Source organism: Gracilinanus agilis, chromosome 3 (genome assembly GCF_016433145.1).
Source record: "Gracilinanus agilis isolate LMUSP501 chromosome 3, AgileGrace, whole genome shotgun sequence".
Taxonomy (NCBI): domain Eukaryota; kingdom Metazoa; phylum Chordata; class Mammalia; order Didelphimorphia; family Didelphidae; genus Gracilinanus; species Gracilinanus agilis.
This window is the reverse complement of record NC_058132.1, coordinates 149,662,381-149,684,568: the sequence shown is the minus strand read 5'-3', so window position 1 is coordinate 149,684,568 and position 22,188 is coordinate 149,662,381. Positions and strand designations below refer to the sequence as shown.

The window sequence follows — 22,188 nt, the reverse complement described above, 5'->3', positions numbered from 1 at the left end:
CTACCCAACTGCCCCCAAATTGTAGTTTAAGTCCTGCTTCAGACACTTAGTAGCTGTGTGATCCTGAACAGGTCACTTAACTTCCCTAACTTAGTTTCTTTATGTCAAATACAGATAATAGCAACTACTTCATAGGGTTGTTGTGGGAATTGAATGAGATAACATTTGTGTAAAGAGTTTTGCAAATGGTATAGCACTGAAGGTGCTTAAGGTCACATGAGGAAATAGATAATACAGCTATACTTTCTCCTCTTAGAACTTAGATGAATCTAACAAAAAAATAAAAAAATAAAAAATAAACAAAAAAGAAGGAGATGAATAGAATTTTAGAAAAGTTAGGTGTGATAGGCCTCTGGAGACAGTTGGATGGGAACTGAAAAAGAAAATACTGGGAATAGGAGAATAACTAGATGCCAGACAAACTGGGGACACTCCCACACCTCACAAGGGAAGGACTGACAGGGAGACCAAATGGGAATGTGAGGTTTGGGAATGGCAATCGGTCAGCTAACTGACTATCAACCAGGGAAAGCCAGTGAAGTGGGTAACTTCAAGATGTGGGCTCTTAATGGCTTAGAGGAGACAAGAAGTACAAACAAACTGGATTTTCTTATATTATATAAGGGAAGTGGAAGAGAAGCGTTTACTACACTATGGAATAACCCAAATGATTTAATTAAACTAAGGTCTAAACTAAGCTAAACCTCTAACTAGAATAAGAGAGAGATGGAGAGGTGGGCTTCTCACTGCACTGGTCCACAGTGCTCCAAGATGATCACAGATGTCACAGGAACCAGGAACAAGTCCAATACATAGCCAGTTAATCCACTCTAGGGAGTAAGGTAGATAAATGTGCTGTCTACCAGCAGATAATCAAGACCTTTCCTCTACCTAGGCCATGATAGTTGCTTGAAGTATCTTCTCAGTAAAATCCAAATCCCACTCTATCAGCTCCTTGGATACTTGGCAAAGCTGGACCACTCCTTCCTTTAGCTTGGCCAAATCACACACTCTTTTAAAACCCCGGTTTCATTTCATTATAGAATGTCCATGAAGTTCAAGATTTCTTCAAGCTGTCACCTATTCTCTTAAGTCTTATATTCATCTTATACCTTTTATCCTACAATTTCCCATTACAGAATAGAAAGGAATATACCTTTTTCTCAGTAGTACATGGCACCTACACAAAAACTGACTATGTATTAAGGTATAAAAATCTCACAATCATATGCAGAAAAGAGGAAATATGAAATGCATCCATTTTAGAACATGATGCAAAAAAAAATTGCATTCAATAAAAGGGTCATGGAAACATAGGTTAAAATTTAATTCCAAACTAATCTACTTCTAAAGAATGAGTGGGTTAAAGAGCAAATTCTAGAAAGTCAATAATTTTATTAAAGATAATGGCAATGAGACAACATACAAAAATTTATGGGATGTGTTCAAAGCAGTACTTAGGGGGAAATTTATATCTCTAAAAGCTTACATCAATAAAAATATATCCATCTTAATTTAACACATGTATGCATTTGTACTGTTAAAGTAGATATATTCTTATAGAGTTTTTAGCATAGGAGCATATGTTTCCATGATCTGAATTATCTGGGCCCTTACTTATTTGTCTACAGGCATCCTAGCAAGCTTTTTACAATTAAACTATCTTGAATAGCAAATATATATATATTTATCTTCTATTTTAGGGGTGGAGGAAGACTTGCATAGTACCACAGAGAATAATGAAGACTTCGTGGAGCACAAAAAGTAAATGCATTTCTAATTATCACAACTATTTCTCTAGAGTTTAAAAAATCTTCTGCAAGTACTTATGTACTTAACAATACATTCATCCAAAAGTAGAATACTTGCATTATTAGAGTCTAAAACCCAAGCTATCTAAAATGGGTCCCATCCAAGTCCAAAGTCACCCTCTAACTTGTATTCAGGACTCTGCCTTTTCAAGTCTTCCTTACTGGGCCTGAAATCCTGGAGTCCAAGGCTCTCATAGCTTGAACTTATGGGTTGAAGACTCTGTTTTCTGCATCTAGAACTGAAAAGGATAAATGAAAAATGCCAAAAGGGCCTTAGCTATGGAGGCCTGTCTGGGCCAGAGAGTTTAAGGGGAGAGGAAAATGGCCCTCAGGTCTTTCTTTCCCCAGCTTGCTGCATGTTACCTTGCTGCGAGTGAATGAATCCTTTACCCTTAGACAATATTGGAAATACAGAGAGATTCACCCAGTCAGGTAGTGTTAAAAGCAACCCGTTCTAGTTGTCAAATAAGTCCTCATTACCAGTCAGTGCAAAGAGACCATTCCCAACCATGTGGTAGGCCAGTGCAGAATGTTCATGTCTCCTGTCTTACAGAAGCAAATCCTTGGCATCTCCCAGGTGAGGAAGTCTGGATAGGTGCCAGACCTTGTAAGCCCTCTTTTAAGAGATTTTGCTGTACATACAAATGTTCTTTTAGTGCTCTGTTTTTATTTAATGCCTTTTACATGAAGAATTAATGATTTGTTTTATTTCCCAATATTCTAGGAAGTGGATGGAAAGAATACTAACATCGCAGTTAATAGATTTGGATTCTAATCCTAGTTTTACCACTCTCCTTGCCGCCATGAATTACCTTAATCAAGGCATTTATTCTCTCTACATTAGGTTCCACTGAATACTGGCATCTTCCTGCCAAAGGATTTTGTGAGGATTAATGTGAAGGTTTCCTCAAAGCATACTTTAAATCTTTTACATAAATGGTGTATCAAACTTAATTATTTTAGCAATAGAAAAAGTAGTAGGAAGAAGAGGAAGAGAAGAAGGACGAGAAATAATATTATAATGAAACAGTAGTGATAGGATCTGTGATTTCAGTGGTATAGGAACCTCCCAGGTGAAGAAACTCCTTCTACCAATGCAGAGCAGCACCTTGTCTGTAACTTAAGCCTTAGAGTTGTCTAGAGTAGTGAGTCACAAAGCTAATGGTGTTAGAGGAGAAACTTAATCCAAGCCGAGTTTTTTCACTTACTGTTATACCATGCTACCTCTTAGTGTAAAGAAGAAAGGACAAAATTTAGAATAAGGACTACAAATTAGTTTTTATTCTACCAAGACCAATTTCTTAACCTCATTTTTACAAATTCTCATTCATTTTACTTAGTATGACATTTTATCATATAAACTTCTCTCAGGAATAACTTATATCTGTCCTATTCTATCTAATACAAATATTCATGCTGTTTTAATATATGAGGTAGGAATAGGGATTATTTGGCAGTCTCACCATTGTGATAATGCATAAATGGGCACTAGGCAAAGGTATGATGTCACTTATAAAAGAAGGAGGTTGAACTAGTTGACTTCTAAAACTTCTTCCACTTAAATAGGTTATGGGTCAACATATTTATGAGTGCATGAATCTACCAGACAAGGAGTCTGTCATAAAAATCTTTATGATAATGCAAAATTCTTCTCAGAAGCATACTTAAATGTTTAAGAAATTATTATGTAAATTTCAGATTTTGTACCGAAGATGACAATATCCCTCATGTCCCTCAAGATTTTGAAGTTGCAAAGTATAGCATCCTGGAAAAAGTAAGAATTTAATTTCTAGTATGTGAAGTTAATAGTTTTAAAATATTTTGTTCAATAATTTTTCCTGCTGATTTTGAAGACATCAGTATCCTCAGCTTAAAAAAATAGATTTCGTAAAGCCATGTTAAATTTTGGCAGCAATTGCACTTAGGGAAAAAAGTTTTGCTTTTCAAAGTCAGCATTCCACAAAGGGAAATAGGTATCAAAACACTGTTGCATTGGGGAAGGTTTGGGTCCCCACTGAGACCTAGATCTGTCTTCATAGTTTTGTTTTTTAAACTCGAACTGTGATTCCATCATGGTAGAACGATCCTTTCTCTATCTATACTGATTGGCACTTTCTCTGTATCTTGTAGTCTCAGAGAACTGTCTGAGGCACCAAAAGATTCACTTGACTTCCTCTCATATCTCACCACCAGCTGATATCAAAATCGGTCTTTAAGGCCAGGTTGGGTTGACTCCAGACCAGTACCACTACTCACTTCCTTGGTGCTCCTAGATCTCTACCCCATTACCCTCTCTTTTTCTTCTTATTTCCATCTGAAAACTGTTTTTAGCATTCCAGAAGTACAAAATTGCTACACAGAGATCTATACTGGAGCCAAACCAAGAATTCTATATTGAATAAAATTCTTTAAAAACCAGAAAGTAAATATCTCCTTGTATTTTTTTAAAAGGTCCAAAAAAATGACAATCTAGAATATCATACTGTGCCTTTTCCAGATTAAGTCGGAGAGAGACAAAGAAATTGTGGTGGTAGAATTGCAATGCTTCCAGTACCATCCTGAATTTTCTTTTCTTGTATCTGTGAATTTTCTGCTGGCAGGAGGAGTTAAGGTACGGTATTTATATTGCTTCATATGTGCTTATAAACTGTTAAGGGCTATTTCTTGGACAAATTTTGTCAACAAATCATCTTATCAGTTTCTTAGGACTTTACCACTTAACAGTTGATACAATATCAATTGTATCAACTAATATTAATAATTATGAAATTCAAATGCTTTATTTCTATTAGGATTTGCCACAATTTCAACAATTGTGCTGGAACTTCCCATCTCACTCCCTACTCATTTCACACGTATGGTACAGGACTTTGATGGCTCCTGAATAATTAGGAAAGCTAGCATGAGATTTAGTGATAACCAGAGCCCATTAGGAGGGGGGGAATTATGTCAAATGGACTGGAAAGAAAATTGCTTAGAGAAGTCAGAACATCTTGATTATTCAGGATTATTTACAGGCATGTTTGTAATGGTTAGAGTTAAGGATGGGCCTGCATTTTCATCAGCAGAGAGAACTCCCCCGTCATTGCAGATCAGCATCTTCTCTGCCACTTAAGAGTCTTAGAGAGATACTGAGTGCCCTGAGAGGTCAGGTGACTTGCCTGAGGTTTCACAGATAGCAATTGTAGAGGTAGAACTTGAGCCCAGGTTGGCCTGAGTCTAATCTCTATTTAATGCTGCCCATTATAACCACCATAAAATGGTTGTTAATTTGCAAACTGATTAGGACTTTTCATTTAATTATGTACTTGGAAAATCTTGTTATCCTCTCTCGATTCCTCAGTCTTTCAAGATATCACTTATTTAGAAATAATAGTAGTTGCGACTCTTTATAACCCCATTTGAGTTTTCTTGGCAAAGATACTAGAGGAGTTTGCCATTTCCTTTTCCAACTCATTTTACAGATGAGGAAACTGAGACAAAGAGGGTTCAGTGACTTGTCCAGGGTCACACAGCTAGTAAATATCTGAAACCAGCTTTGAACTCAAGTCTTCCTGAGTCCAGACTCAGTGCTCTATCCACTGAGCCACCTAGCTGCCTCTAATAGTAATAGAGTTATACTAGAAAACATGGTAAGAAAAACTTTGGCCCTTGGCTTATTTTCATCTGGTCTTTGGGAAAAGTTCTACTTTAGGCATCATCCTACAGCCCAGAGAACCGTTGTCCCATATGACCTGATTTCACTGTTCCATTCAGAGCAAAGCTTCAAAAGTCTAGAATCCAAAGAGTGACTGAAAAAGCTTTGAATGGTGGCTGACACTTAGCATTCTGAACAACTAAACATAATTTGAAGTTTACTACCTAAAACAATACTTTAAAGCCATTGGGGAGGTCTGCCTCACAGCCTTTTGTTTACACGGCTTTCTTGTTTTTCTATTTGTCTCTGTTTTCAGGAATCTTTATTTCTATTTCTCACAAGGGAATTCAGTGTCGGGAAGGTGTTATCACTTACATGCTTTTTCTACTACCCTTCCAGTTATTTATAAATAAATTTCCAAAGAATAAAAGACGAACACATACTTAATAAAGAGAATAATTTATCTAAACTTTAGCATTTCATATATTGTCCAATTAAAGGGAAAAAGAGAATGAAGGAAAATATATGCATTTTTTATATTATTTAACAACTGGTACCTCTGGACTCTGTAGCAAGTCATTTTCAGTGCACTTCATGTCACTGGTAATCAATCAGGAGCTACTGTAACATCTCAATAAGGAACATGTCTTTCAGCAAGGGATGAGAACAGGTCCTACAGTAAGGGACTAGAGCTCATGCTTAGCTCCACAGGAAGTAATTTCAGGAGATTCCTCAATCACCCCCATGGTATTTGCAATATGTCTTAAACCTCTTAAATGATACAAATAATCATTCAAAAAAGTTAACTCTAATCAACCAGAATAGAAAAACCAAGTGGATGAAGGATGTCTCTTGTTCAGACTAATATATAGTTGTATGTTCAGCAGATAGAATTAGGCTGTCAGTACATATATCTCAGATAGACACTGATGGATAATGAATGACTGTCCACCAAGAGGCGAAAGGAGGTATCATTTGAGAAATTATGTAGCACTTTAAACAAATCCAAGTTTTATCCTGAAACAAAAAAAGCACTATATTCATGCAAATGTTCTTCCAGTGATGTTTTACCAGATAGCCTATAGCTACTACAGCTTCTGAAGAATCAAAACCTCAGTGAGCTTCATGTCTCCACCCAAAAAATTGTTGGGGAGAACCAGCCCCACTTCTTTCTAAGACTCTTCCAGTACTTCCTCTCTGTTGGGCTTTCAGTACTGGGGAAAGGGGATTCTTCTACTATTACTTTCCTCTGGGGCAGTGATGGGCAAACTTTTTAAAGAGGGGGCCAAAGGAAAGGATATGCTCATCTGACAGTCTGTTTCTAAGGCAACTCTTTCAAAGTTTCATTGTATTGTATCCTAGCCAGATAGAACATTTCAGGGGGCTGCATCTGGCCTGCAGGCCATAGTTTACCCATCACTGTTCTGGGGCAATGGTGACTAGAATTTTATGGCACCAAGAACATGTGCTGGCCAAAGTGAGCCTAAGGACTTGGCCACCATCTTCTGCTTTCTATTTTCCTTCCTTTCTTCCTTTTTCCCCTTCCTTCCTTGAACAAGAGTCATTATAAATGCTCATGTATATTAGCAGTTACAAATAGTATAAAATTAGAGATGATAATTAAAAGTAACAATTATAAGTTGAAATAGCTGAAGCTATGGAGTTGCAGTCTTCCATTCCTTTCCACTCCCTTTCTTCTTCTCCACTATTAGGAGGAAGAAAGAGTAAGAAAAATAGCCAGGTAAAAAGAATCCCAGTCACACACCTCCCCATCTCATTTGCAACTGCTTAGCATCTGGGTCTCAGGTGCTTAGTTGATCACTCTTACTCTGCTCATAGCTAAGTATCAGATGAACAAGTTACTAGCTTAAATTATTCTGCTCCCCATTCATAGGTCCTGGCCAGCATGGAGTCAGCCCACATGTAATTTCGAAACTGGACTTCTTCCTCTTTCTTCATATTATATAGCCTCCTGACTTCTCCTTTGAAGGAAGTTACCCTTCAAGGTCAAAGGCACAAGAAACTGGATAGAGCTTGGGCTCTCTTGTATGCCCACAGACACTGTACCCTATGACCCTCTAACATACAGTAAAAATGCCTCTATGGGAGGAGTTATACATTCAATAATGTTATCTACAAATAGGGAGATATTGAGGGCCCCTCCATCTAAAAAAGAATTCAACTTCTATTTGGATTCCATGTTAAATGTCTTCCAAGGCAGTGGCAAATGCCTTACCTTGGAGAACATACTCAATTTTGTGCTGGCTTGTTGTTAATAATCAGAAGTGGTCCAACAGTACTTTCTGTTCTTATGGTAACCAAGGTATCTTTTATTATGTTACAAGGTTTTCCCCACATGTGTTAGAGGAGAACATTTAAGACAGCATTTTCCTCTACTAACTCAAAATATTTTTAATGATTACCAAAAAATAAGCACAGCTGGAATTCAAATTCTTTGAACATTTCAGCCAATTTTGTTGACTATAAAGATATGACCATGTTTATTTGGCCTTATTATAGAATGAGATATTCTGCTTACTTAAATTTTCTAGATATCTGAAACACCCCATTAAAGATAAAAAATGTTTAATTTTAGACATTTGATAGATTTCCTTTTGAAATATACTAAGTATTTGTCTGAATTAAACTATACTTTGAATATAATTTAATATTTTCTCAAGATCATTATTAAGGATATTAACTAATATGCTGTGCTATTGATAACTTTGTAATTATTGAAGTATATAATGATGTGTGCCCCCTACGAAATGATAGTCTGCTTTAAACTCTAGACTGCTCTGCTTTATGAATTACCTAAGTCTGCTTTTTGTGGCTTTTCTACCTTCTTACTTTGTCATTGTCATTTCTTGCTTCTTACTGGTATCACAGTATCAAAGAATAATCTTTTTCTCTTCTTTCCTTCACTTGTAATTGTGGCTTTTAATCTGCCCACAACTGGAAAACCTAATAGCCAAATTTGTTAGAACTGTATGTGAAACAAAAATAAATCAGCATGATCTCTCATACATAGACTTTTAAATTCATTTTTATTATCCAGAGAATTTTTTTCTAACCTCATAATTTTGAGAGATCATTAGCTTCTAATTGCTCAATTCTAGCCTTTAGGGACTGGTTTTCGGCTATGATCTTTTGGTTTTCGGCTATAATCTTCTGGTTTTCCTTTTCAATCTGGTCATTTCTGGTGTTCAATTTGCTTATCAGTTCATTTGATTTCTGAGCCTCACTTTCCATTTGTAAGATTCTACCTTTTAAACTGTTATTTTCTTGCCAGATCTCTTCCATCTTCCTCAAAATCTCAGTTTTGAACTCTTCCATAGCTTGTGACCCGTTTTCCTTATTTAAGGAGGGTCCGGATGCTTGTTTGTTCTCCTCCTCTGTTTGCTTGGTTGTCTGGATTTTCTCTGTGTAAAAGTTGTCGAGTGTTAAAGACTTCTTTTTCTTGTTGTTAATCTTTCTCTTCTGAACTTCCTGAGTCTGGGTAGCCATCATTAGCCCAGCAGCTTCTCAGCTTTATCCTCGTGCTCAGCGACTGTCTGCGGTCTTTTGGCTCCTGAGGTCTGAGGTCTGGTTTTTTCCAAGGTCAAGCCCCCTGGTGGACCCCCTTGCTTGATCCTCTGCTGGAGGTTTCTTTACAAGTCTCAGGGCGCTGCTTCCACAGTCGTATACCCGTCTGCACTGGTTCCCCACTCAGGGTTTCAGAGCCTTAGCTCAAGGCTGTGTCTGCCTCCACCCGCGCCTCCACCCGCGCTTGCGCTTAGAGTTCGTGTGCGTTCTTTAGCTTTTTGGGGACCTAAATCTTGCTGCTCTCAGGAACAGGCCCTGGAGCTGCCAATGACTCAATGGGTGCCCCAAACTTGCTCTATTTCTTTTTAGCTGGCTTTGGTGCTATAGGTGGTGTGTGTGGAGGGGGCGGGGGTGGGGTGGTTGCTCAGCCCATGATTTAGTGAGAGCTGTTTCACCCCTTTATAGCATGGAAATGTCCCGATTCCATGTACCTTCCACGCTGCACCCTGTTGTGGGGTTCCTCCGTTCGTCTGGACTTGTTTTTATGGCCCCTTGAGGAGTCTTATGTGTTATCGTCAGGAGAGGTTAAGAGCTGCTTTTTACTCTGCCGCCATCTTAACCCGGAACCTAAACTCATAATTTTGGATATTACAAATAATTGGGATTCTTGGATAAGTAAGTAACTGCCAGATAAATAAGGTACTCTTATTTTAACACTTTGATATGTACTATAATTCACAGACTAAAAGACATTTATCTAGAAAAAATACATCTGAAGAAGCAAGTGAGTACTTTGAGAATTACATTGAAGAACTGAAGAAACAAGGATTTCTACCATCAGAAAATTTTCCACCTGAAGCAAACCTAAAACTGGCATCTCAGAAGTTACAAGCAGTAAGACTGATTTATTTTTTGTCTTTGTTCACACCACAAATCATTTATGTTCTTATTTTAATATTAAGAGAAAAGATATTTTGTTTAAGTGAAAAAAAACCTGAGAGGATAGAAAAGAGGAAAACCCCATAGAAATAAGAGTTTATTGATCTCGATTAGAGCCATGAAAAAAGCTATAAACAGCAAACCCCAATTAGTTTTAAATAATTTAATTATCTTTTATAAGATGTGTCAGAATATGTCTTTTTAGACCAGAGCACCACTAATTTAACAAAGAAATGCCCATAAGCATTAATGAAGAACTAAAAACCAACAAACCTAAGGAAAAGAAAAGGAAGAAGAGAGAACTAGAGAAAGCATCTGGAAATGAGGAAAGAGTGAGAAAATAAAAACTCCTACATGATGGAGAGCCTTGGAATGCCAAGAATATCCATGTTACCTCTCCCTACTCTAGATCATAGTAATGATTTCTCTTCAATTCCTTCTCATTCTCGGACAGGTTTTCAATATGATCACTTTTGTAACTTGAATGTTTTTTGGTTCCAGTTGTTGTTGGAGGATGTTTTAGATAGAGATACTATAAGTGAAGACGTGAGTACCTTAGTGGAGTTAATTTGGATGGAAGCTCTTGGCCATCTGGAAAACATTCTTCTCAGGCCAGCAAACAGCATCAGCCTTAATGATGTAAGTCAATGATTTTGGAAAGTATGAACTACCAAACAATGTTTTGTCTATTTTTTTCCCAAAATAACAACTTAAGAAATAAGAATTAGATCCATTTGTGGTAAATACTGACTGAAATAAAATTCTGCCTGTGGTGTAGAAAAGTAAGTTGAGTTGTGAAATAAATAAAGTACAGACTGGAGGCAAACAGGGAATAACACAGTAGGTACATATCCAAACCTCACGAAGAATAAATGGATAAATTAAATAAACACACAGTGGATTTGGGCAATGGGTAGTGGAGGAGAAATACAGTTAGCTGGGGTAACTGACAGCAGTTTAACTGCTACACCAAACTAGCCAGGGATAACAAATTCTCTATGTGGGTTCTTTGGTCTAGAGAACAATAGGAAGATTTATAAAACCAAGTTTAATGTTTGTTTAGGAAAGGAAAGAGGGTGAAGGATTTCTAGTTCTTCCAACTGCCATTTCGAATGTTAGATGTTCAGCTGGCTTTCCCTACTATACTAACAGACAGGCAGCTCTGGCTGGGGCTGGAGAGGGACTTGGAAATTGGGATTCTCATACCACTGGTCCAAGCTGATTGGTAGATGTAGATGTAAACAAGGAACCAAATCCTTGTTCAGCAAATAAATCCAATAAGACTCTAGGGAGTAAAAGGCTATCTGCTTATTGTCCACCAACAGTAGAATAGTGACTTTCACTCAACCTAGACTTGCTTGCTTGACGTTCACTCCTATATTCTTGAAAATCCCAAAATCCACAGGCTGCAGAGGCTCAGGTGGCTGGATAACAACTCCACCCTCCTCCAGGGTTATTCCTACCAACTCAGCCAAGTCGTCTCTCTCAACTCAAACGTCTCTGCATTCCATATCAGAATTTCCATGGTCCCAGCCAAGGTTTTGCTTTGGGCTGCCTGCTTCTTATCTTAACTTCATTGCTACCTTACAAACTACCTATAACAGTTCCCCCACTTTGCACAAAGCCAAAATAGTGTTTCACATAATATTTTGGTATTTGTGCACTATGAGCTAAACTAAAAAAATTCTAACCCAAAATAACAAACAACCTACACTTACTCTATCTTACCTCATCTAACACTACCTTACTCTAGGGATTTTAACAAGGAAAGGTAAAAGGAAATATACAGTGAACAGTTACATAGTTCAAAGTACAAAGTAACAAGTAACAAAGCAAAATTTTCAACAAAATCAACAACAAACTTGAAATATAAACACAAAGTTCAAGCAAAACATTAAATACAACTCTCATAACTAATACAGAAAAGTTCTACTAATAAAATGCAAAAAATTTTGAAAAATACAAATGTACACAACATTGTTTAAGTTTTTACATTAAAATTACAACAAAATATTAAAATTACTTATGCAAGTTATATTGAAATGTTTGTAACTCAATTAATGCCAAATTAATTTTACAGAATTTACACATATATGACACATACATGAACATACATACCCAATATATACATGTATGCTATATATATATGCATGTATGTACATATAATTTGTACATATCAAGTATACACATTCACACCCTTTACAGATATACAATACTTACATTATAATACAATTTATAATACATACACATTATTTACTCTTATTTACATATCTATTTACATTATTTTGTGATATGTGATCTGTAGTATGTTTTGTGTTCTTCATGTAATGTATTTTTGTTATGTTTGTTGTATTGTAGTGTAATGTACATTATTAACTTATCTTATTTTATCCTCTAATCTAATCTAGATACTATTCCCTATCTCAATAAACTATTCTAAATTATCCCTATATTATTAGTATATTAGTCTGACTAAATCTAATTAAATAACTAGTTGTTTATTGTTAGTAACTATCTATTGTTAGTACTTACTTATCCTATAGCTAATTTCTAATGTTGTTAGTATTTGTACATTGTTGTATTCCATAAGGAAGACAGTGTATCCTAACCTGTTTATGTTTTTTGTATGTCTTTTTATGTTAATTTTTTATGCTGTGTTACAATATGTTACTATTGGATGTATGATACCTACCAAAACTTCAGATTGCTTTTCTTCTTATGATGTTCCTTGAAGAAATCTTCTCTTCTCTCCTTTTCTCCTCTTTTCCTTTTCTCCCTCAAAGTTCTTGATAGTCATATATAATGACAGATGTATATGAGTATATAGTGATACTATTTACATTACCCAAACCTTTTTAAACCTTAATCCATTGTTACATGATTGATCTTCTTTGGAAAATTCCTTTTAAAACGAAGTCTTTATCAGTTCATTTTTATAAGTTTATCAGTCTTAGTACAATGTCTATTAATTTCCTGAATCCTCCTTTTCATCTATCTTAACTTCATTGCTACCTTACAAACTACTTATAACAGTTGTCAAGTCAAAATTATGGTGAGGGTTCTACATTTGAACTATTTTGAGAGGTAGACACAATATTTATTAATATATTTAATAAGCTATGGAAACATTGATATGAACATTAATAACCCAACATCATGTATTGTCAGGGGCCATTTTCCATGTGAAGGAAAAGGAAAACATTTCTTAGGCAATCTATGACTGTCAGTTATTAAATATGTAAATGATATTGGATTTGTAGGTTGGTGGTCAAAAAGGACCCCTACAGCTTTGTTGAACTCCAGTTTGTTGCTCTAATTTAATAGATATGGTCAGTTTATTCAGTAGAGATGAGACTTTAGAGAAACTGGCTTATTCTGTGGAAACTCAAAAAAGTCTGATTTGTAAAGTTAATTTACTATTTTCTGTCATCTCTTACCAATAGAAAAAACTTGGTGATGATTATTATATCTTGAGCTTTTTGAAAATAAGTTTAGTATAATAATAACTACAGCTATTGGAATAATACATTTTGATTTTATATTTCCCTATTGGATTCTGTTATTTTATCATGTTAGGATTATAAAATGAATTTGACCGAATTTCCCTGTAATTTTAAGTTAGAAACCACACCACTATCTTGGGATCAAGGATAGCAACTCTGCTTTTAGTGACAGTGTTACTATCTATCACAAAGTACAAAAGGAGATAAAATTTTACCCCAGTACAGCTAAATCCATGGTATAGCAAGATACTGTATTGCTGTTACTTTTTTTTTATTCTTATGTTCTGAGCTTTTTCTATTTTGAAAGGAGTATTAGAAAATAGTACACTTCAAAAAACTTAGGTACAATGACTCTACTAATGTGCTGTCGATACCTCTTTATAGTAAGAGTTAGATAAGCCTTTGTTCCTAAAGGCTAGGACAGCCGGGCAGAAGTGCTGAGATACTATTTAGGTGAAAAGGCTTTGACTACATACCATGATTGTCAGTCAAGGACCAACCTAGCTAAAACTAAAGTGGATCACTCTCCTATAGGGCCACTCCCCCTCACCCCCCACACCTACGGAGATTATTTTATTTTGACCACATACATAAAACTGTCTAAAGCACAGATTCTTAATGTGGGGTCCATGAACTTTTTTTTAACCCTTGCCTTCTGACTCAGAATCAATCCCAAGTATTGGTTCCAAGGCAGAAGGTGGTAAAGGCTAAGCAATTGAGGTTAAGTGACTTACCTAGGATCACACATCTAGGAAGTATCCACCTAGCCACCCCAGGCCAAGAACTTAAAAAAAAAATTTGGTATTTCAGTATAATTGGTTTCTTTTTTAATGCTTATGTGTTTTATTTTATTCATTTCAAAGAGTTTTTCTGAGAGGGGCTCCATAAGCTTCACCAGTGTGCCAAAGGGGTCTGGGACATAAAAAAGATTAAGAACTCTTAGACTAAGACCATGAAGACATGACATGCATGCTGGAGGGGGTTTCTCTGTTCCCCCTCTTCACAGTGCCTGAAGACAATTTTCACATGCCCCATCCCTCTGTCCAGCAGCCCAATGCAAGCACTTCCTCCCTCTCCTGTCTGGGATAATGCAGGGGACCCACAAGTGGCTTGAGGGTGTATAGTTTGAGCAAAAAAACTCCAAAAGGTCCACCAATGCTGGACTAAGGTATAGATCTATTTTGTAGTAGTTTTATAGTTGTACTTTTTCATTTAATTCTGACATCTTCCTACATTTATTTTGTGAGGGAAAAAACCTCTACCCCCTTATATGAGGATTAGATTTTAATGTTAGCAGTAGTCTTGAGATAATCATAATTGTAATTCCAAGATAGTTAAATAATGTTAGCATAAGTGATGATTTTAGTAGGCTTTTGGGGAATATTCTAGTATAAGTATTAAGGTTTTGAATTAATAAATAACTACTTTCAGCATAGGCCTTAGTGTCAGTCCCACTCTTCAAAGTTGATATATCATTCACCCTAACTCATGATCTAGGACGTATTATTAGGCCTGAGTTTAGAATCAGGTACTATCCATCACCACCCACTCTTATCTTGTATGTCACTAGCCCAAGAACATCCATACCCTCTGATATCCATCAAGTAACTCTTAAATCATGGTCAAATGATTTATTTTTACAAAATAAGGAGTGCTTCCTAGTTGACCTAACATTCTCTATTCTCAGAGAGGTATGATTATTTTCTTGTACTATTTTTGTACTGATATAAAAACTTGTCTGATTCTTTGGGGTATAAAGGAAGGTCTCTTACAGTGTTCAGGGTCCTTCTGGTCTTGACCAGAGGTCCATCTTTGTTGTGGGACCAGTCCCCCCACAAGAAACCTATCTTTGTTTATGGCTTGGAGACTTTGTTTATCATTTGTGTACCTGTGTTTAGAAAAATTATGCAACAATTTGAAAAACATTCTCCCAAAGGTGAAATAATACTTAACAAAAATTGATATTTTACTTCTTTTCTCTAATCTTGAGTTCAATTTTTTGAAGAATCCTGTTCCTTTCATCTTTAGAATGAATAGTTACAATGTAGGTACCAAAGATTTGGATTTTTTGTCCTCTGTTTATCAAGATTTTATTTTAATGATATTCTATATTAAAGGTAAGCAAAGCTGAGGGCATTTTACTTCAAGTTAAGGCAGCACTGAACAAGGGAGCAACAACAGAAGAATTGAAAAAGATGATGTCAAAATTCTACCAACTTATACCTCACCGAAGAACAGAAGATGAAGTTAACCAAAGACTATTATCTAAGAAAGAAGATCTCTGCCAGGTATTTCTTTGAAATTCATAGCTACATTGAAATGTTAAAAAGTACTTCTATAAAGTCTTTTAAAAACTTTGACAAATGGGTGTTTAACTCCCTTAGGTTGGATTTTTAAAAGTCTCTTTATAAGTATGTTGATATAATAACTTAAATGCAGAAATATATCAGTAAAGGCTCTATGTTTAAAAAAAATGGAGAGGCAGTGTTGTGTAATGGATAGAGAGTTGGCCTTGTAGTCAGGAAGATTTGGGTCATAGCCCTGCCTCTGATACGTATGGACTGCATGACTTAACTTCTCAGATCTCTAGGTAATCCTTGAATACTAGCACAGCTGGAAAAGGACACTATAGATAAGATGCATTTAGAGGAAACTCAGTGAGGTCCCTAGTCATACTTCCCAGGAAACACCTATGTCTATTGTGACATATTTTTTTAGGATCATCAGATTTAGGAATGAACATCCTATAAGCAAAAGTTTTGGCTTATCTTTGTGGAAACCAAACTTGGAACTTTGAATGAACCAGCTGTGCTAATGAGATAATAAGTTGAATTGCAAATAAAAGCAGAAGCTTCAAAGCTCCTTCCAAAATCTGTGTGTGAGTCTTTCTGTGCCTTTTCTTTCTTTTCTCTCTCTTTTCTATATTTTGTGTCCATGGGCTTCTCTCACAGGTTAAGAATCCAGGTCTTTTTATGTTGTGTGGGCCACAACATTATATATTACCAAGAATGGTGGTTATCCAATGAGCCTTATCAATGCCTTGAGCTGGCCTATCTGTAGAACTCAGTATTAAGTGATCTTCTAAATCCCCATTTTATTCTCAAAAATCCATTCAATCTATTGGTCAAATATTTATGAGAGCAAAGTGTTTTGCACATAGTATGCAGGTGCTTTAGGGGATATAAAGATGACTAAGGCATGGCCCCTGCCCTCAAAAGTTTACAGTCTAATAGAATAGAGAAGTTGTCAAATGAATGTCAGAATCCAAAAGAGAAGAAAGGGCAGCTGGGTGGCACAATGGAAAGAGTTCTGAGCTTGGAATGAGGAAGGCTCATCTTCATGAGTTCAAATCTGGCTTCATCTACTTACTAGCTATGTGACCCTGGGCAAGTCACTTAATCCCTTTTGCCTCAATTCCTTATCTGAAAAATGAGCTGGAGAAGGAATAGCAAACCACTCCAGTGTCTTTTCCAAGAAAACCCCAAAATAGATCATTAATAATCAGATACACCTGGAACAACTATAGACCAAAAACAAAAGAACAATAAGAATACAATAGGAATTCAGAGGAGGAAAAAGTTGATTCCCACTGGATAAGGGAAGGCAGCATTCAAAATGGGTCTTTTGAAGGGTGGTGATAGCTTCTATTCAAAATGACAAGCACACTTGGATGATTCACTAGTCACCCTAAAAGTCCTCTTCCCCTTGACCTATAATTCCCAATTGCAAATGTGGGTAATGCTCACCATCCAATTTCTCCGTTTGTTCAGAGTTTGAACATTCATGAAAGTTTGCTCAAAAGATAGCAGCTATTCCATGAAGTATATTGAAAGGGCCTAGTAGAGGTACTGCATAGTCAGTTCAGGATTAGGGTTAAGCTGAATAGATGTTCTCGGAATACAAATATGAGCAGAAAGACAATCCTTGTCTTCAAGGAATTTATATTTTAATAGGAAAGTTGACATTCAATCATTTCAGTTGTGTCCAACTCTTTGTGACCCCATTTGGGGTTTTCTTGGCAAAGATACTAGAGTGGTTTGGCATTTCCTTTTCCAGCTTATTTTTATATATGAGGACACTAAGGCAAACAGGGTTAAGTGACTTACCCAGGGTCACACAGTTACTAAGTATCTGAGACCAGATATGCAATCATTTTATCCACTGTGCCACCTAGCTGCCTCTGATAGGGAAGATAGAACATAAAAGAATAGGAAGATGATGAAGATGCCCAGTCAGCTTGGTAAAGAAGGTCCTGTATACTTGAAGAGAGCCTAAAGAAGAATAAAAGTCTAGGTGACCTGGCCTGTCTCTGAAAATGGAGATCCTAAAAGGAACCAGCCTAACAGAGAGAGAAACTGCAGAGAGAGAAGGTATTTCTATTGAAAGAAGTAATCAAGGGGTAGAATAAATTTGCAGGGTGAAGAAATTTCTATGGCATAGAATCAATGATTCTAGGATCTAAAAGAGTTAGCCTCATTATGCCAACAGCAAGAAATATTGATATTTTTCTTTTTTAATATTAATATTTTTCAAGCAAAGTTTTTCTTTTTAAAAGTTATGTGTATTTTTCTCATCCTAATGAGAAAACTGAAGGTGTGTTTATATATTGACATGCACATATATATGTGTGTATATATGTATATACACGTGTACATAAAATATAGTGACTTGATATGTGATCATTTTAGTCTTTATGCCATTTCTTTTTATACAGCTTATAAGAGATGTGGTTAATGTCAATGAAGCAAATCTCTCAAGACCTAACCCACCTTCTTTTGCCAAATATCGAGCTCTGAGATGCAAAATTGAGCACGTTGATGAAAATACTAGAGAATTTTACAATGTTAAAGAAGAGGTATTGCAAAAAAATTATGGGTAAGCAAAAAAGAGTAAGTTTTTTGCATTGTGTAATTACATAATAGTACATCAGATATATGTAAAAGTGTCATACTACCAGAACTGGTAACAGGTAACTTCAATAAAATCTTGACTTTTAGCCTATTGTTGCGATTTGGTTTTTCTTTTCTGTTAGCAGCAAATCCTTTGAATTTTTTGCATTTGATCTCCTGCCTTATTATAATATCTCACATTTTGATTTTTGCCATAATCACATCTTTTTGAGAATTTAAAAAATCAGAGTGTTTGAGATTACATTGTGTTACTAATCATTAATCACTTTGCTATTGAACAGGGAGGTCCATCGAAAAATCAGGATTGAAAATAGAGAAAAGAGTATGGGGCTGCAATTTGGATTTGGAATTAATTTTCCTTTTTAATGTGGCATTAAAAAACTATTAAATGTAAACTTAGCAAAAACACATCTGGAAAAATCCTGGCCCTCTCTGCTATGCATTGCGCTTTATCTCTTGTCATTCTCTAGTTTTACAATGTATTTATAGAACTATGGAAAAGAGGGAAGGATTTGGGAGTCAGAGGATCTTGGTTCCAATGTTGGCTGTGCCACTTACGGCTTGTTGTGAGCTTGGGAAAGTCTCTGTAGTCTATCTTATGATCTTTTCAATTATCTTTGCAAGAAACTGAATTCTTTTCATGAGACTACCCTGTAGATTTAGGGAAAATATTCACTTTTTTGCTACATGTACTCTATCTTACCACTGTGATCAGAGGACCAGTATTTAGTAAGAATAAAAATGAACACATTCTATAATGCTTCTAGGAAGTCACTTGTACTAATAACATGACCAATTTTATTTTGCATAAGTTAATAACATAGTCTGAAGGTTTCTCTCATAATTTTTGCAGGAAGAATTCAGTAGACATCTTAAATATATATCGAATTGGCAGAATTAATGAAACTTTGGAATTTCAAAGTGAGCTTGGCAATGTGCAGTCTTTATTACATGGAACACTTGGGAGAAATATTGTTGGAATTCTTTCCCGGTAATAATATTCTATCTTTATTTCACCAAAGCACATTCAGCTTGTTTTTTTTTTTTTTTAAGTTTTCTATAGTTAAGAATTTTCTTTATTTGTTTTTAAAAGTTATTTTCAACTTAGCTCTATAATGATTATTTAATTATATGTATAAAAAATCTGATAGGAAAACTAGTTTTTTTTTTAATTATTATTATTTCAGCCAAGGAAAAATTCAATACCCTTGCTACTCAGATTTTTTTAAAAATTAAGTTTAATAAAAATGGAATATAAGAATTCTTGGACACACCATTGATATTGAGACATATGTGTGTTTGTGTATGTGCTACATATTGTTATAAAGAAATATGGGACTCTTTAATTGATGCTACTTTGCTTCTAGGGGATATTGGTTAGGGAAGCTGTGTCTTTGTATTCCCCTAGATAGCTGGTGCCTGGGAACACCCGCTCAGTCACCTTTGCTTGATTGTATAATGCCCTATTCCCATATAACAGTGCCCAGGCAGGACCCTTATGGTCTTGTGGATAGGTAACCCATTCAGGTCCCACCTGGGGTTGGATTAATTAATAATATTGGGCTCTAATTAGCCTTGGATCACGTTTCATCTGACTGCGTTGTTCCCTCCTCAAGGGTCATGATGTAATGACCACTCAGGAAGGTACTTAATAAACTTTATAGATCTTAAATAGGGAAAGGAACAATCAGGAACGGATTGGGGATAGGAGACCCTGTCACACTAATATCTATGATCAATAATCCCTCAGGATTGTAGGCTGTTTCAGTAAAGCTGGAGCTAGTGTTTACCCTCCTCTGGTTCAGCTTGGCCACTGCCAAACCAAAGAGGGCAATCTGCTCAGTTGATACAGATATGATGATTTCTCTCAGCTTCCTTGTTATCAGTTTGTGATATGACAGCCTTGCACAGCCTTCAGGAAGTAACCACCCTTCACATCCCTCTGCTTCTTCACCTTCCCTCCTCCCAGTTACCACCTGGGCCCGGATACCTAAATATATAATGATGATTCAAATGCCTAAAGATCTAGGGAGGTTCAGAGAGGATCAATGACCCATAGTCAGAGACCCACAGATCACTGCTCCAAGATCAAAGATCAAAGATCAATGGTCAAAGCTCAAAGACCAAAGACTCCAAAGACCAAAGACCGTCCTCTCCCAGATGACTGTTAGGGGTATTTATATCCTCTGGCCAACTGCCTTTGCTCCTGTCCTCACGGCATCTGGGAACATTCTGATGTCTCCAACTGTCTCCCTTGTCAATCAAGGTGAGACTCTCAATTCTCAGAGTTTGAATATAACAATATGTATATAATCATATATATAAGTATATATATATATGACTCAGGTGAGCATTTGAGTCATTGGAATCATTTAAAATAACTATCATATTCCAAATTATCTTAAACTATAAGATTCTTATTAGAAAATTGAAATGTCTTTATTTTTCAACCAATTAAGCAATTAGGAATGCTTATCTTTTTTTTTTACAATGTGGACTTATAAAGCTTCCTCATTTGTACTATATGAAGTTTGAAGGAATTTAAAAGCTGTGAATGATTATAAATTTTCTCTGAGTCATAAAGTTCAAAATAAATGAAAAGGATTTTTTTCATTGAAGAAGATTAACAAGGAAATTATGGGAAATGAAATGGAGATTGAGGGTAGGGAGAACAGCTAGGAGATTGTTTTTATAGTCCAAACATGGAATTATTATATTGATTCTATTGTGATGAGCAGCTAGGGGTAAAATGTTTAAATTTAAGTAGTACCCTAATGTCTTTTTTCCCTCTGTGATTAACTTGAAATACATATTAAGATTTATTTTTTTTAGAGTGTGTGTGTGTGTATACCCACTATAGTTCTGAGTCTGAGATGAAACATAGTTTCTCTCCTATATGACTATGACATTCTTTCTTTTTATAGGGGATTGCTTTTGCCCAAAAGACTGGTTGAAGATCATGGCATAGAAAGAACAGATTTTGGAAATCTTGGTAGTGGAATATACTTCAGTGACTCTCTCAGGTCAATACAATGTTACAAACTATGTTTCTTTGTCTTTCTCATTAACAGTGAATAATTGAGTACCTACTAGATACTTCACTTTTTTCCTTTTTTTATATAATTTCCTTCCAAAGTAACTGATGTACTGAATGTGACTGATTTTTTTTAGCACAGTATAGTTAAGTCTTTTGGAGTTCGTGAGGGTTGAGAGACTTTTAGGGGAAATACTAGGTCCCCTTCCTTGTTCTAGGTGGAAGAGCCCAGACTCTCATAATTTTTACTCTAACATGAAATACAGAATCTTTTACACACTCAGTTTTTCTAGCCTTGGGCTAGTTCTCTCCTCCTTAGGCAGTCTGGTGGCCCTTACTCTGGGGACTTACTGTTCTGGTGCTAGCTTTAGTACAGACACCCTTTAGCTTGAGCCCATTGCATTTCAGAACTCTTAAAGTCAATCAGTCCATCACTCTCAGCCGTCCTAGCAACAAGGATTACAAGTTTATGCCAGCATACTTTACTTATATCTTTTGTTTACATAGATTTAGGTGAGAATGGCCTTTCAATAATCTTAACTTAATATTAAGTTATTCATACATTCTATGTTAATTGCATATGCAATCAGACTACAAGGAAAAGCTATAAAGAACTTTATGCTCCTACTTGGATTTGCCTCTATGTAAAATACTTAATTGGCAATTGGGGTGGATGGTAGTATTGTCCAGTTTAGTCAGCTCTCCAAAGTCTGTTTTTCCTCACAATGATAATTAAACCAGTTTTCTCTAGATAAACTACCAAAGAGACCATAACTCATTTGAGTCTTAAGAAAAGCTAGCAAAATTAGGAATTTTAATTAATTAAATT

General features: G+C 35.9%; 1 protein-coding gene across 1 annotated transcript in view; it reads left to right on the top strand.

Annotated features, from left to right (window-relative positions):
* Positions 1 to 22,188, top strand: part of PARP4 (poly(ADP-ribose) polymerase family member 4) — a 108,645-nt gene that overhangs the window by 5,087 nt on the left and 81,370 nt on the right. Inside the window, exons 3-11 of the mRNA XM_044668974.1 lie at positions 1,704 to 1,764; positions 3,510 to 3,585; positions 4,309 to 4,422; positions 9,715 to 9,867; positions 10,414 to 10,551; positions 15,533 to 15,703; positions 18,130 to 18,290; positions 19,179 to 19,316; positions 21,250 to 21,348. Of these exons, the coding sequence (XP_044524909.1) occupies positions 1,704 to 1,764; positions 3,510 to 3,585; positions 4,309 to 4,422; positions 9,715 to 9,867; positions 10,414 to 10,551; positions 15,533 to 15,703; positions 18,130 to 18,290; positions 19,179 to 19,316; positions 21,250 to 21,348 (1,111 nt within the window). The remainder of the gene's footprint in view (positions 1 to 1,703; positions 1,765 to 3,509; positions 3,586 to 4,308; positions 4,423 to 9,714; positions 9,868 to 10,413; positions 10,552 to 15,532; positions 15,704 to 18,129; positions 18,291 to 19,178; positions 19,317 to 21,249; positions 21,349 to 22,188) is intronic.